Source organism: Sorex fumeus, unplaced genomic scaffold (assembly GCF_029834395.1).
Source record: "Sorex fumeus unplaced genomic scaffold, SorFum_2.1 ptg000002l, whole genome shotgun sequence".
NCBI classification, from domain to species: domain Eukaryota; kingdom Metazoa; phylum Chordata; class Mammalia; order Eulipotyphla; family Soricidae; genus Sorex; species Sorex fumeus.
Genome location: NW_026606059.1, coordinates 10,804,065 through 10,820,126, shown reverse-complemented (window position 1 = coordinate 10,820,126; position 16,062 = coordinate 10,804,065). Strand labels below are relative to the sequence as shown.

The following is a 16,062-nucleotide window of genomic DNA, read 5'->3' as shown; positions in this document are numbered from 1 at the left end:
CTCTGCCTCTCTTCCTCTGGGTAGGGCATTGGCCTTGCACACAGCCACAGACCTGAGTTTGATCCCCAAGCATCCCATATGATTTCTGAACCCACCACGAGTGATTCATGAGTACAGAGTCAAGAATAACCCCTGAGCACCACTAGGGTGACAAAAAAACAAATAAGAAATGAACAAAACCCAACCAAACAAAATAAACCAAAACAACAGCAAAGAAATGCCTGACTTCTAATTCTATGTTCTTTTCAGTGGCGGACTAACGAAAATGTCTCACTGGAAATGAGTTCACAAAATAGGACTGTCCCTCTCAGTGTCTGTATTGCAAACCATAATGCCCAAAAGTAGAGTGAGAGTGTATGGGGAATCATGTCTGCCATGGAGGCGGGGGAGAGTGGGAAAGGGGGTTATACTGGGGATATTGGTGGTGGGGAATGTGCACTGGTGGAGGGATGGGTGTTTGATAATTGTGTGTATGTAACCCAAACATGAAAGCTTGTAATTATCTCACAGTGATTCAATAAAATTAAATTAAAAAAAAAAAAAGAAATCCCATCCCTCCTGACTGGAGAAGCAGCGCCCTTGGAGAAGGTCTGTGAGACTCCTTCCCAAAAGAATTCTCAATGGAGAAGCTGCAACACAAATCACTTTGGGTGGAAGAAAGCAGGAAAGAGCTTGAGTTAAAATGACTCAGCAACCGACATAGCTCACACAACTGTGTCCTGTGAAAGGGAAGGTGATTTTGTTCCAGGTAGACAAGAAATGCATTAATTGGCTGCTGAGTTTGCTATACTAGTCTCCTTTTAGCCACGGGTGATGAAAACCCAACTACAGTTAGCTGTGGCTAAGCGTGGCATGATCTGGGGCCATTGACCACAGCCAGATGAGCAGCCTACTTCAGAATGCCAGTCTATGCCCTGACATTGGCATGAGAAAGGGTGGCAATGAGCTCCTCTGATCAAAACCCCACAGTACTTAGTCAAGAAGTGCCCCAAAGATAAGGAAAGATGTTACTGCAAGTGGAAGAAAACTAGAACAAACAAGGGATGCCTCTACATTGGAAGGTGCCTTTTTTTGTTTGTTTTTGGCCCCCATATAAAACTAAGACAAATGAGGTGCTGGAGAGATAGTATAGTGGGTACTGCACTTGCCTTGCACATGTCTTACCTGTGTTTGGTGCCCAAAACCCGATGTGGTCCCCCAAGCCTGCCAGGACTGATCCTTGAGCACAGAGCCAGGAGTAAGCCTTGAACCAAACAGCATGACCACCCCCACTCCCCGCAAACAGAAACAACCCCAAAAAACAAAAGCTAAGAACAATGAGATTCGGTAGAAGACAAAATTGATGTTTTAAAAATGGTGACACTGAGCAGAAAAAAAGAGAAGGAAAAGAAAGCTGCCAATAACTTCTGGAAGTTCTGATGGAAGGTGGGTCTGGTGTTGAACAGCAGAGAATAATCAATGAGTAAAAAAGGGAAGAAAAATAGAGAGGTGGAGAGTCATATTTTCAAACTCTGAGGTCCTCGGGCATTGAGACTGATTTTTTGTGCAAGAAGACCGTGGGTGCCAGTCAGACAATTAGAGCTAAAAATTCTCCAGCAGTTAATAATGTAATCTCATCCACAGCAACTGATCCGTAGTTATTTTATTTCTGCAGTTATCCAGCACAGTATGATTTTTTTAAAAAAGTGTTTGGTAACTTTTAAATTATTTTAGAATTATTTTCCTTACTCCAATTTCATCAAATTGATATAGCTATAAAAAGTCGATTTTTTTCCCCCCTGAATATGAAATACCACTAGTAAAGAATTTCTGTTAAAGATCTGGCTTCATGCACCACTTTTAGAACAGACAGATGCGGTTTTAAGCATTACTTATGTTTTGAAGTCTGCCCAAATCAGAGCTTTGGAGAAAACTGTCTTTGACAACTTATTTAATGCCAAATACCTGCAGTAATTAGGGAAGCTTCTCATTTTGTGTTGAACCAAACAAGCTGGTATAAATGAGGCCAGGGCATTGTAGACTCGAGAGATTTTACTGGTGATTTATGGTATTGTGGTTGTCAACCCCGTCCCTGAAAACTGGGAGCTGAGGCTGGAGCGATAGCACAATGGGTAGAGCATTTGCCTTTCACGCGGCTGACCCAGGTTGAATTCCCAGCATCCCATAGGGTCCCCTGAGCACTGCCAGGAGTGATTCCTGAGTGCAGAGCCAGGAGTAACCCCTGAGCATCGCTGAGTGTGACCCAAAAAGCAAACAAACAAACAAACAAAAAAACTGGGAGCTGATCTCAGGGGACCCTGTTTAACGGTCAATCAAAGCTGCTGAAATTGTGAAGTTGGAACCGCTCCAACTGGGAACTTGAGAGTCACACAGACTTGTGGATCCAGCCCCCACGGATGCGGGATGTGCATCCTCTTGGCATGGATTTGGAAATCTTTGGGTTTTTTTTTTTTTGCTTTTGGGGTCACACCTGGCGATGCGCAGGGATCTTACTCCTGGCTCTGCACTCAGGAATTACTCCTGGCGGTGCTCAGGGGACCACATGGAATGCTGGGAATCCAACCCAGTTCAGCTGCTTGCAAGGCAAACGCCCTACCTGCTGTGCTTTCACTCCAGCCCTGGAAGCCTTTGTTTAATAAACTCCAGGTGCTTCTCACATACGTGGAAGGTGGAACAGCTTTTAGCGCTGGCCTGGCCCGGCCCAACTCCCTGGAGGTTAATGCCTAGAGCAGAAAGAGGACTGAGGTTGGAGGATCAGACTAGATAAAAGCAGTAGGAATTTTAGTAATTGACGCTACAAAGAGAACAAGCGCTAGAAAAAAGGATGATGAGGGGCCTGAACACAACTCTGGGGGAGAACTTGGGGGAAACGGTTCAAAAGCAGTGGGCTAAAGGGTCCAGTGACAATTCTCTGCCAGCTGGTAGTGGGCTCAGCACAGAGGCCCAAGCGTGCCATGCTGCTGGGGTCCTGCTAGGGCCAGGGGGACCCAGGCCACCTCTGAGCCCACGGCTGCGCCCGACAATGCTGGAAGGGTCACGTGTGCGGAGAATCGAACCCAGGCTGGGAGGAAGGTGCCCAGCCTCTGTGCTAGCTCCCCGCGCCTTGCCTCAGGGGCTGTTCACTAAGGCGGCTTCTCTTTCAGCCTTTCTGCTCAGCTTAGAATAGAACTAGGTCAGTGTCTGCCTTTCACTGGGAGACTGACCTTTCCTCAGACCCCGAGCATCAAACAGAAGAAACAGAAGAGATCACTGCGTAGAGAATGATTGAGCTTATGCCGCTCCCATGAGCTCCATAATTAGAAAACATTTAAGCCACCGGTGAGGGTGCGGCAGATACTGTTTGCAGCGTCTGCCTTATTTTCATTATAGGGGTTCAAGCTGAGAGATAATTATGGAGTGTGGAAAGGAAGAAATTGATTATCAAAACCACCTTATAATCCTTAATGTAATTTCTTTTTTTTTCTGCTTTAATGTCAACAAAAGACATAAATATATTTCTGAACATGGCTTGGAAGCTTCCTTTCTAAGGTTTGGGTCTTACCATTGATATTTAGAAAATGTCCAATCTGGTTTGGATGCTCAGCCAGATGGAAAAAAATCTCCCAGGAGCTGGGAGACGGTTCAGTGATAGGAGTACTTGTTCTGCAAGCGTCAGGCTGTAAGTTCCTGGCACCATGACTGCGTATGAACTCTATAAGCTGACCTGTGACCCCAGACAAGCACCATAAGCAAACTTTGAGCCCTGTTGCCCTTCTGTGTGCAACCTCAGACTCACACAACAGCAGCAGAGGGAGAGGAAGTTGCAGAGACCTATCAGCTAGAAAGCAGGTGTCACTATGGCCTCGAATTTTGTTGTTTGGGATTGGTTTGGGGTTTGAGGGCCACACTGGGCAGTACTTAGGGCTGATGCTGCCTTTGTGCTGAGTACTCTCTTGTGCTGCTCAGCGGGCCATAGGAGAGCTTGGGACCCAACCTCAGTCAGCTGTGTGCCAGCAAGCGCCCTGCTGTGCTGTCTCTCCAGCCCCAGACACTTCACTTTTTTTTTTTTAATTTTTATAGTGAAACACCATGAGGTACAGTTGTAGACTTACAAATTTTGGTGCTTAGTTATACAATGATTGAGTACCCATCCCTCCATCAGTGCCCATTCTCCACCACCAATGATCCCAGTATCCCTCCCATCCCCATACCCCCACCCCACCCTGCCTCTGTGGCAGGGCACTCCCTTTTGTTCTCTCTCTCCTTTTGGTTGCTGTGGTTTGCAAGAGAGGCATTGAGTGGCAACCATATTCAGTCTATAGTCTACCTTCAGCATGCATCTCTCATCCTGGGAGGAACCTCCCAATACCCTTTACTTGGTGCTCTCTTCTCTATCTGAGCTGCCTTTTCCCCTAGCATGTGCGGCTGGCCTCCAATCCATGGAGTGAACCTCCTGGTACTTATCTTGGCTATTCTTTGGTGTTATCTCCTATTTTGTTACTTTATGTTCCCCAGATGAACGCAATCTTTCTATGTCTGTCCCTTTCTTTCTGACTCATTTTGCTTAGCATGATACTTTCCATGTAGTACCACTTGTATGTAAATTTCATGACTTTATCCTTTCTAACAGCTGCATAGTACTCCATTGTGTAGATGTACCAGACTTTCTTTAACCAGTCATCTGTTCTCAGGCACTCAGGTTTTTTCCCAGATTCTCAGCTCCAGACACTTTAGATGTCTGGGTTTGGGTTCTATTTTTCTGTACAGGGATCACTTCCAGGAGTGCTCTGGGGACTAATTGGAGGCCATACTTGAGCTCAGTGCTCCAGCATTGGGAGCAGAACATTTGTTCCTGCCCTTAGAGCCGTCTCTTGGGGTCCTCTACTTTAGTCAAACAAATGGTAGTCTTTTTCTGTTTGCACGTTTATTTTTCTTTGGAGCCACACCTGCAGTGCTCAGGGCTTACTCCTGGCTCCGTGCTTGGCCATTTCAGGCAATGCGCAGGGGACCAATTGAGGTGCCAGGGATAAACCTGGGTTGGGCACTGCAAGGCAGGTGCCCCATCTGCTGTACTATCACGCTGGCCCCAAGAAAATTGTAATCTTGAGGAAAGATTCTTCCTGCTCCAAGACTCCCCTGCGACACCAGCCCACTCTTTTCCCTGTCCACGTGCCTCTCACCACCTGTTGCCTCCACTTTCCTCCCAGGCTCCAGCGTCCAGCCTGGAACTAAGATTTTCTCCTTTCATTTGACCTCCCCTCATGTCTCCCAAGCCCTGCTTAGATTTTGTTTTATGCCACATTTGGCCCAAAAGTCTGGTTGCTCTAGCAGCACCGAGACAAACCAGCTCCCTTCTCTGATGACGTTGGCAGGTCTGGCTTGAAGGTTTCTTTTTTTTTTTAATTTTTATTAGTGAGACACCATGAGGTATAGTTGTAGACTTACAAATGTTTGTGCTTGGGTTTCGATTATACAATGATTAAGTACCCATCCCTCCACCAGTGCCCATTTTCCATCACCATGGATCCCAGTATCCCTCCCACCCCCCTACCCCGCCAACCCACCCTGCCTCTGTGGCAGGGCATTCCGTTTGTTCTCTCTCTCCTTTTGGGTGCTGTGGTTTGCAAAAGAGGCATTGAGTGGCAATCATGTTCAGTCTATAGTCTACTTTCAGCATGCTTCTCCCATTCTGGGAGGATCCTCCCTTTAGTTGGTGCTCCCTTCTCTATCTGAGCTGCCTTTTCCCCTAGCATGTGCGGCTGGCCTCCATGGCTTAAAGGTTTCTTTCAGAACAGGTCAGTCAACCCACTATCACTCAACAGAACTTAAATCATTGGCTCTGTGCTGATCTGCACAAAACAGGGTCGTGAACGCCGTTGGTCACTGAGCTGTCACTGTAGTTCTCTCGGTCAGGGGTCTTTCACCTTTTCCCACTCGTCACCCCTTTCTGCCATACAGGAGCTGTCAGAAGTGCCTTTGATTCCTGCCAGTTTATTTTAAATTAAATTTTGGTGATATGCCTTTGGAAATCTTTTACTTTTGCTGAATTTTTCACCATCTCCACTCAGTTCTGAAACCCATAGTTTCGGAAGCTAGACTTGAAGTTGGTTCTGGCTCAGAGAAAGCCCCTCTTTCTACTTTGTGCTTTCCCAAGGAAGCATCCCATTCTGTAAGCCTCTGCTTTTTTGTTTTGCTTTGTTTTGTTTTGAGTCACACCTGGTGATGCTCAGGGGTTACTCCTGGCTCTGAAGTCAGGAATCACTCCTTGCAGTGCTTTGGGGACTCTATGGGATTTCAGGGATTGAACCTGGGTCGGCCATGTGCAAGGCAAACACCCTGCCCGCTGTATCATTGCTCCAGTTCCTCTGCTCTTAACGAGACTCTTGTATGACAGTTTCCAATAGTTTTTGGAGTCAGAAACCTTCCCAAATGTTTTCAAGGTTAAGACTCATTTATTGATTTTTGCTTCTGTTGATTTCCATTTATGCATTTTTCTGGGCATGTCAGCCCTAGCTTAACACTCCTCCCTGAAGAGAATGGAAACATACTCTGTTTGTATTGTCTCTAATGAATTGGGAGATGACAATATTACTTTGTGAAGCAAAGAACACAGTGATGGTCAGCCAGTGGTCACTGCGGGCATCTCCTCACCTATTCCCTATGGGCGCTATGAGCATGCCCCTTCAGTCTCACTCTTTTTGCCTCAGTGACTTGCTCGAAGCAAATATCTTTATAAGACAAAATGAACTTTTCAGACTGCTGAGGAGCTTGGAATTATATTCACAGACTTTTTTTTTGGGGGGGGTCATACCCGGCAATTCTCAGGGGTTACTTCTGGCTTTGCACTCAGGAATTACTCCTGGCGGTGCTCGAAGGACCATATGGGATGCTGGGGATCGAACCTGGGTCAGCCCCGTGCAAGGCAAACGCCCTCCCCACTGTGCTATTGCTCCAGCCCCTATTCATAGACTTTCGTTGACTTGAGTAAACTTAGTTTTTTCGTATTTTTGGACTTCTTGTTGTTGCCGTGGGTGGTGTCTGGGGCCTGTGCTCAGGGCTTGCTCGCGGCTCTGTGTCAGGAATCACACATATCACCCACAGAGATGTGTGTCGTGCCAGCTCCCTTCTCTGATGATGACCCAGGTTCCCGTCTGGGTAAACTGTCTCCAAGTGAGTGCCCTCCCTGCTCCACTGGCACTCAGGCCCTGGTCTTACTATTTTATTTTCAGGGCCACTCCCAGCCAGGCAGTGAGGATCTAACGATTGAGGGCTCAGCCTGACAGTGCTCAGGGGCCATCAGGGTCACACCCAGTCATGCTGGGGAAACACGTGGTACTGATGTCAGTGGGCCCCACGGGTGGCTTATGTGAAGTGAGGAGGAAAAAGACAGTCACTTTGTCCCGATCTGCCTTTGTCATCCAGGACCCAGGGTTACTGTGTTCTTGTCTCACCTCCCAGAAAGGAATTTCAGGAGTAGGTGGGCAGTGAAGTTTCACAGTTTTTATTTGGAGGTTTTGAAGGGAAGGAGGGAGAGAAAGTGGGAGAGAGAGGAGAGTAATGTGCTCAAGAGAGAACCTGGGCTTCTCCAAGGGTAGAGAGAGCCCCTACACATACCCCAGCATTAGACAGGAAAGCATGAAAGTCCACATCTCAAGAGGGGAGATGCGGGCAACACATGTGCTCGGGCACCACATGCGCTCGGCACCATAAGAAGCACATGGGCTCGGGCAGCGTATGTGCACCCTTCCTTTGTTCAAGGTGGCCTTTATAGGGTTTCTCCAACCAGCCCCCACTTGGGGCTTCTACCTAGGTCAGAGTCTGTTGCCAAGGAGGTTGTCAAGGGGGTAGAATTGGGAGTGGTGATGGTCTTCTTTGAAATTCCTTTCCTGGCCTTTTGTTCCTGATGGAGCTTCTGTTGGAGGGGGACCCAGCCTCCTCAGGGTCTGTTATGGACTGACACTAGTGACAGACAGTTCTCCGTGAGATCAGGGCTATGACTTCCCAGGGGTATTTACTGCCATTGCCTTGGGAGGGGCCTTCACTATCTGCTTACACTGCCTACAGCAGTACCAAGAATCTAACTCAAAGTTCTACACATGTGCTCTCGGCCAAGCTGTCTTTCCAGGCCGTCTCTTCTGCAGTTAATGTTCAGAACGGCTGGGGCACTATCGACCTAGCTCTCTGGTGCTGCCGTTAATGAGTAGATGGTTATTGATTCGTTTCCTCTTTTATTGAGGTACAATGATCCAACATGACCTTTGGTGATACTGTCACACATCCGTCACGCAACCCCACATCTTCCATGGGTGTCCGCTTCCACGAATGTTCCCTGGCTCCGCACATCCAGCCTGTCAGTTCTCCACAGTTCACTAAGTTATTCAGCTCATGAGCATTTTGTTTCTTTCCTCTTTTTCACTATTGTCAGTCAGGTGAGAAGTTTTCGCTTTTGCTCCTCTTTGGCTTACAAAGGAGACATTCTCAGAACAACACCCCTTTACTTGCGTCCGGATAAGAATGCGTTGACAGGGCCTGTGTATGGTTCAGCGGCCAGAGCAGAGGCTTTGCATGCAGGAAGCGCACGCTCAGCTGTCAGCTCTGCGTGGCCAAGTACCACATGTTCTTCCAAGTATCACCAGGAGCATTCTCAAGCCCAGAGCCGGCAGTACAGTCCCCGAGCACTGCTGGGTGGGCCTATGAATAAAAAAACAAGAGGGTGTGTACATACAGTGTAGATGACATCTGAAAATAGTTTTTTTTCTTTGCCTTTGAATATGAGGGAATAGCTAAAATTTTAAAGCATTACTTGCTCTAAAAGGGCTGCAGCGATAGCACAGTGGGTAGGGCGTTTGTCTTGCATGCGGCCAACCCAGCGAACCCAAGTTTCGATTCCTCCGCCCCTCTCGGAAAGCCCAGCAAGCTACCCAGAGTATCCCACCCACATGGCAAAGCCTGGCAAGCACCCTGTGACGTATTCGATATGCCAAACACAGTAACAAGTGTCACAATGGAGACGTTACTGAACCCGCTCAAGCAAAATCAATGAGCGATGGGAGAACAGTGACAGTGACCGTGACTTGCTCTAAACATGAAAAGAAGCAGGGAAATATCACATGCCTACAAGTAGACACTCTAGACTTGTTGATAACTTAATATATCTTCAAAATATCCTGTCATGGGATCCAGAATGTTGCTTGAGTGCTCTCTCTCTCTGTATAGATAGTTAGATATAGATATAGATTGATGGATAGGTATAATATTTGTGTTACATATAATAGAAATGTATCTCAGTAAAATTCACGGCTACTGAAACCCGTTCACAGAAGCTCAGAGCAAAAAGCCCAGCCCTTCCCTTCCCACTACAGATAGCTCAGCACAGGCGTGCAACGGTGCTTTATAAACATGGTCTTTTATTAAGGAACAAATGGAACTAAGCCATTTAAATTATGTTGTACCAGTATATTTTATTTTCGAGTAATTTTTCAGTAATGGACTGGAACTGTGTCTTCTTTCGAAATTCAAAATCAATCTCATTATGAACTTGTGAGTCATTCTGAGGAAAACAAATACAAAACCAAAATGACCTTTAAATGTTCTTTCAAGTCTGAGGTTCTGAGAGAACACTGTGCTGGGGAAATGACATGTGTTTTAATGGCCCGGATGTTTGAAATGGCGCTTTTAAAAATGCCTGAGTGCCCTAATTCTGAATCCACTCAATTCCCAGTTCCATTGGCTTCGCCTTATACTCTGGTTTATGTTTCTTTCTACCCTCCTCCCCCCACCTGCCCATCATTTCCAGACAACACTGAAACTTCTTAGGCTATCACATGAGGCTTTTTACTGGTTGGTTCCATTTCTTTTAAAATTTTAATTTATTGTAGCTTGGGCAGGGCTGGAGCGATAGCACAGCAGTAGGCGTTTGCCTTGCACGCAGCCAACGTGGCCGACCCAAGTTCGATTCCTTCGCCCCTCTCGGAGAGCCCGGCAAGCTACCGAGAGCATCTCGCCCGCACGGCAGAGCCTGGCAAGCTAACTGTGATATATTCGATATGCCAAACACAGTAACAACAAAGTCTCCAATGCAGACGTTACTGGGTCCGCTCAAGCAAATTGATGAACAACGGGAGGACAGTGACAGTGACTTGTTATAGCTTGGGCTGGAGCAATAGCACAGCGGGTAGGATGTTTGCCTTGCATGCGGCCAACCCGGGTTTGATTCCTCAGTCCCTCTCAGAGAGCCCGGCAAGCTACCAAGAGTATCCCGCCCGCACAACAGAGCCTGGCAAGGTAACCGTGGTGTATTCAATATGCCAAAAACAGTAACCACAAGTCTCACAATGGAGACGTTACTGGTGCCCGCTCGAGCAAATCGATGAACAACAGGAGGACAGTGCTACAGTGCTATTGTAGCTTAGGAAATGACATCCGTGTTCAAATTTATGATGTTGATATACAAACATACTTCAGTCACCACCACAACCACCGCAGTACCCCCCACCCTCTCCCAACAGGTGAAGGTTCTTTTCTATTTTGGTTTGCTTTGCCTCCCTGCCCTTCCCATCTTGTCTTGTCCTTGCTTCTGTATTCCAATGTCAAGTGTTTGTCATTGTTCCGTACTGTCTGCGTTATTTAGACTTTCTGTGATCTCTAGATAAGTGAGATCATCCAGTATTTATCTACTTCCCTCTGATGATTTCACTTAACGTGACGCGCTCCAGTTCTATTCATGGTGCAGCAAAGCTCACGGTTTCATCTTTTCTTTCGGTTGCATAGTATTCCATTTTGTATATATACCACAACTTTTCTATCCATCTATCCATGGTCAGGGCTTCATTCTGTTTCTTCACGGATGACCTAATTTTGGCTAGAGGAGTTACTGTTGCCTGAAATTTACTGACACACTCTTTACACTTTAAATTTCTATTTGGCTGCAAATAGCAAGTTTTAAATTTTTTTCTCTGTCTTCTGTATTCATATAAAACCTCTTATTTGGTCCTAAATTCTATGTTATTGTGTTAATATGTTTTGTGACTTATCCTCTTCCTGGATAGCAACATTCATCTTGAATTTTATTTCTTTTCTGACTGAGTCTAGCTCAAATTGTGCATTAGAGACTAGAAATATGACATTCATATTAGAGTCTTTTGCAATTTGATATGTGTAAGGTAGTTAAATATTTCATGCCTGACATGTAAGTCTGCATAGTGATGAATGAGTAAAGAGGGACTCACACCAAATTTACTGCAAAAGAATTTGCATATTCTATTTGATGGCAAATACAGCTTTAATGAAAGATCTGTGTGAGTCTGGAGATATCCTTTATCCAAGATAAAATATTTGTCTTAGGATAAAATTCTGAGTTTGAAACTAAATTGAAGATGGATTTGGTGAAATGATTCAGTGTTTGCAAAGCTTGTGTCAGTATCTGTCTCGTCCAGTGATTCTGACTGATCCTTAAGAGGAAAAGAGACCATGAGGCTCATTAACCTTGAACTTTGACGTGTAACACCTCATACAGACATAGGTTTTCAGTTCATTGATATTTGCAGTTGATTTTTGTCCTTTCTTTAAAAAAAGAGTTTTTAAGAGGTTTACTGCAATTACAATTTTGCTTAAGTTTTTTAGAATTAAGAATGGGGGCTGGAGAGATAATACAACAGGTGAAGGCTCTCTCCTTGCATACAGTTGACACAGGTTTGAGTCCCAGAACTACATTTGGCCACTGGCATACTGCCAGGAGTGATCTCTGAGCACAGACCCAGGAGTAATCCCTGAGCACTTCCACATGTGTCCCCAAAACAGCAACCATAAAAATTAGGAATGGCTATAGCACTGCACTGTAGCTCTGTCCTCCCGTTGTTCATTGATTTGCTCGAGCAGGCACCAGTAACGTCTCCATTGTGAGACTTGTTGTTACTGTTTTTTGGCATATAAAATACACCACAGGGAGCTTGCCAGGCTCTGCCACGTGAGCGGGATACTCTCAGAGAGGGACGGAGGAATTGAACCCAGGTTGGCCGCGTGCAAGGCAAACGCCCTACCCCCTATGTTATTCCTTAGGTCACTGTCACTGTCCTCCCATTGTTCATTGATTTGCTTGAACGGGTCCAGTAATGTCCCCATCATGAGACTTGTTGTTACTGTGTTTGGCATATTGAATACATCATGGGTAGCTTGCCAGGTTTTGCTGTGTGGGTGAGATACTCTCGGTAGCTTGCCGGGCTCTCCAAGAGAGGTGGAGGAATCAAACCTGGCTTGGCCGGGCCCACTGTGCGCAAGGCAAATGCCCTACCGCTGTGCTATCGCTCCAGCCCCTTAGGTAAAGAGAAGGAAATATATAATAATAAAAATTGATATTTTCACTTGGGAAAGACAATCTGTAGTGCACAGATGAAACTTCTATGAGAAAGCTATTTGCAAAAATGGCGAGGCCACATACTGTGGCTATTGGATTTAATTATACTTCCATTAGTTTTTGTTTATATGCTGTTTTTCTACTTTATAATCTAATAAATTTTGATGCATCTTCTGGCACTGGGCCATGTTTTTGTTCCTGTCCCATCTCTTCTTTTGTCACAAAGCATTGCTTTTCTGACAGCAAAGCGTTACATCTGCTAACATTTTATCTAGATTTTCTCTAGATTTTATCTAGATATTTTATCTAGATACTTTATCTCACATTTTATCTAGATATTTCACAAAATATCATCATAAGAGTAAAGGAAGCTAGTTGTATAGATGTAAATACTGAATAGCATAACTCTGCATATTTTAGAAATCGTTTGAAATAGGCATTGAATCAAAAATCTCAAAGACTGAATTGAGTATGGAAATACTGGCACTTATATCAGCTTTGGAATCATGGTATCTAACAGCTATTAGGTGTTTACTTTGTGCCAACTATTATTTTAGTATATATATACATTTACATGTATGCATATATACAAATGTGTGTATACATACACACACATACATATATATATATATGTATACACACACTTATTTAAATACTGTGTCATTCCCATGAAACAGAAAGCATCATTATCATCTTGGGATTGAGAAATGGAAGCAGAGAGTCAGTAAGAACTCAGTCATATACGAGATAAGAGGTAGAGCCAGATTTTGATTTTGAGCATTCTTGACTTTAAAGCAAATGTTCTTCATCACTATGCATGATACTCGAGAAACACAAATACAGAGATTTCTGTTCAAACACAGAATCTGGTAAAATTATTGTCAATAACTTCTTATTGACTATTTAAGTACTATAGAATTTATAAGAGAAATGTCGCAACTCTATCATTTATTTACATAATAATGTAGATTGGATGAACTAGTGCATTGAACTACTTTAAAATATTAAAAGCGTACTAAGGTTATAACACTTTTTTATTTTATCTTTTCAGCAATCTTGACACAGAAGAACTGTGTGGTAAGTTTTTGTTCTAAGACCAAATAAATGCATTATTTGCTTTAAAATATAAAAAAGAACAATGGTACCTCTTTCTACATGCCTTGAAATTAATGTTACATGTTAAAAATGCTGGATTAAAATAAAAAATCGAGATCCCAAGAGATTTATCTTTATTCTGTGAGCTTTGTTCAAGCACATATTTCATAGAAGAGTCAAGCTTCATTCATGGGCAAAAATTTATTGACATGATTAGTTTTCTAAGAGCAAGTTTTTCATCATTTTGAGTATTTCTAAATATTCTTGAACATGGCACTTAATGCAATATTGCTATTCTCATCTAATATATTGTGCAATTACTTTGTAATCATTTTGCAAAGTTGACTCCTTGGCATGTACAAACAACTTTGTCCCGCACTTGCTCGAGCCATTCTGGAGTTGAAATGTCACTTACGAAACAAGGGACTTAGTGAGAAGAGAGAAATCTTTGCAAATTCATTATATAATGACCCTTTTACTTTCAATATTTGTTGTTGGAAACAAAAGTCACAGGTTACAAATGAGGCAAGGTAAATCTTTTTGTTATTCATTTCTTTTCATGAAAAAAATTGCAAGAAAAGAAATTAACCTTTCTTATGAGTAGCAGTCATTGTAAAGTTGCCATGACCATCTATATGCTGAAATCCCTGCCGATGGCAAGATGAAGTAGAGAAATAAGAAGATAGTTTTTGGAATTTCACAATTTTTTTTCACAATTTTCATCTCTCTCTATGAAATTATTCATCTTGAAATAACTATAGATTTTCTCTTAAAATTGGAAGGTTTTTAATTTTGTCTTAATATAAATGCATAAGGAATACTTGTCCAAATATAAGCATATTGTCTAGGTTACTTAGTTATTTTGGTAGCTAGGGATGCATTTCTTTGAAAACTCTTAACTGAAATGGCAGTTCTTTCTGAAATATGTAAATTCTTACATGTTTAAAGTTCGCCAAAGACATTAAAAAATCTTTTGTAATATCCATGGTGGTAGATCTATATATATACAGCATGAGATATTGTGCCTGGAAAAAAATTCAGAATATAGGTTTGCCAGATGAATATGGATAGTCAGCATAACAGAATGAAAATGATAGTCATCAATTTTCAATTTCTGAACTTAATACTTTTTCAATGATAATATAAAACTATTTTCTGTTATGGTGCTAACGTTATAGCTTGTTCACTGAGAAGAATCCAAATGAAAAGCAGGTGTGCTTGTTCATAGTGAAGGCACTTTGGTACACACATAGGTCATGCTTTTGTTCATAAGGAGCAATGGCAGATAATATTGAAGATAATGCAGACACACTCTCAGACACATCAGACATAACACGTGGGCACCGCTGTGCTAGCTGGGCTAATGTGCAGGTGAGGACTCAGAACCGTTAATCTTTTGATGAGTAGGAGTCACTGGAAAGTTGTTGCCCATGATCATCCATGCGCTAAAATCCCTACCAGGAGGGAGATGAAGCAGAGAAATGAGAAGAGAGTCTTTGGAATTTCACAAGATTGGGAGGCTCTTTGCCTCAAAGGTGTTAGATGAGAGCAACCATTCCCACACATCATCCAGATAATTTTGTTTTTAGTACTAAAGCCTACATGATGTGATGCATGAAAATGCAAATGCATAGGGGCTCTTAACAAAACATTTAGAGCTTATCTATCATCATTAAAAATTATGTACCTGTCAGAACAGATGAAGTCATGAAATTTACATACAAGTGGTACTACATGGAAAGTATCATACTAAGCGAAATGAGTCAGAAAGAGAGGGATAGACATAGAAAGATTGCATTCATCTGGGGAACATAAAGTAACAAAATAGGAGACCAACACCCAAAAATAGCCAAGATAAATACTAGGATGTTTACTCCATGGCTTGGAGGCCAGCTTCACACTCTAGGAGTAAAGGTAGCCCATATGTAGAAGGGAGCACCAAATAAAGGGTGTTGTTGGGAGGATCCTCCCAAGATGCATGCCGAAAGTAGACTATAGACAGAACATGATTGCCACTCGATTCCTCTTTTGCAAACCACAGCACCCAAAAGGAGAGAGAGAACAAAAGGGAATGCCCTGCCACAGAGGCAGGATGGGATGGGGGGATGGGGGGTTGGAGGGATACTGGGATTAGTGATGGTGGAGAATGGGCACTGGTGGAGGGATGGGTACTTGATCATTTTATAACTGAAACCCAAGCACAAAAATTTGTAAGTCTACAATCGTACCTCATGGTGTTTCACTAATAAAATTTTTTAAAAAATTATCACATATCCTGAGGCTTGAGGGATGGTCTAGGGGATGTGGTCATTGCCTTGCAGGGTACCAACCCTGGCTCTATCTCTTGCACCTTATCCAGTCACTGAGTATCTTCAAGACTGATCCCTGAGCACAGCACCAGGAATACACCCTGAGCAGCATAAACCCCCACCGCCCCAAATTATATATCCTCTATCTTTTAATTTCTTCCTCCTGTGTCTTATTATAATAGTATATTTATACCCAATTCACTAAACGTGCTTTGAATTTGTCCTCTATAATAATGAAACTAAATTAGGAAACAACTGTGTAACGTATTGAAAAAACTTAGTCGAGAATTACCCTTCTCGCCTCCGATGGTTTGAGGGAGCTAGTAT

The 16,062-nt window shown here is 43.4% G+C and overlaps 1 protein-coding gene across 1 annotated transcript in view; it reads left to right on the top strand.

Annotated features, from left to right (window-relative positions):
* NECAB1 (N-terminal EF-hand calcium binding protein 1) overlaps positions 1-16,062 on the top strand; it is a 202,104-nt gene that overhangs the window by 87,597 nt on the left and 98,445 nt on the right. The window contains exon 4 of the mRNA XM_056137282.1: positions 13,383-13,408. Within this exon, the coding sequence (XP_055993257.1) occupies positions 13,383-13,408 (26 nt within the window). The remainder of the gene's footprint in view (positions 1-13,382; positions 13,409-16,062) is intronic.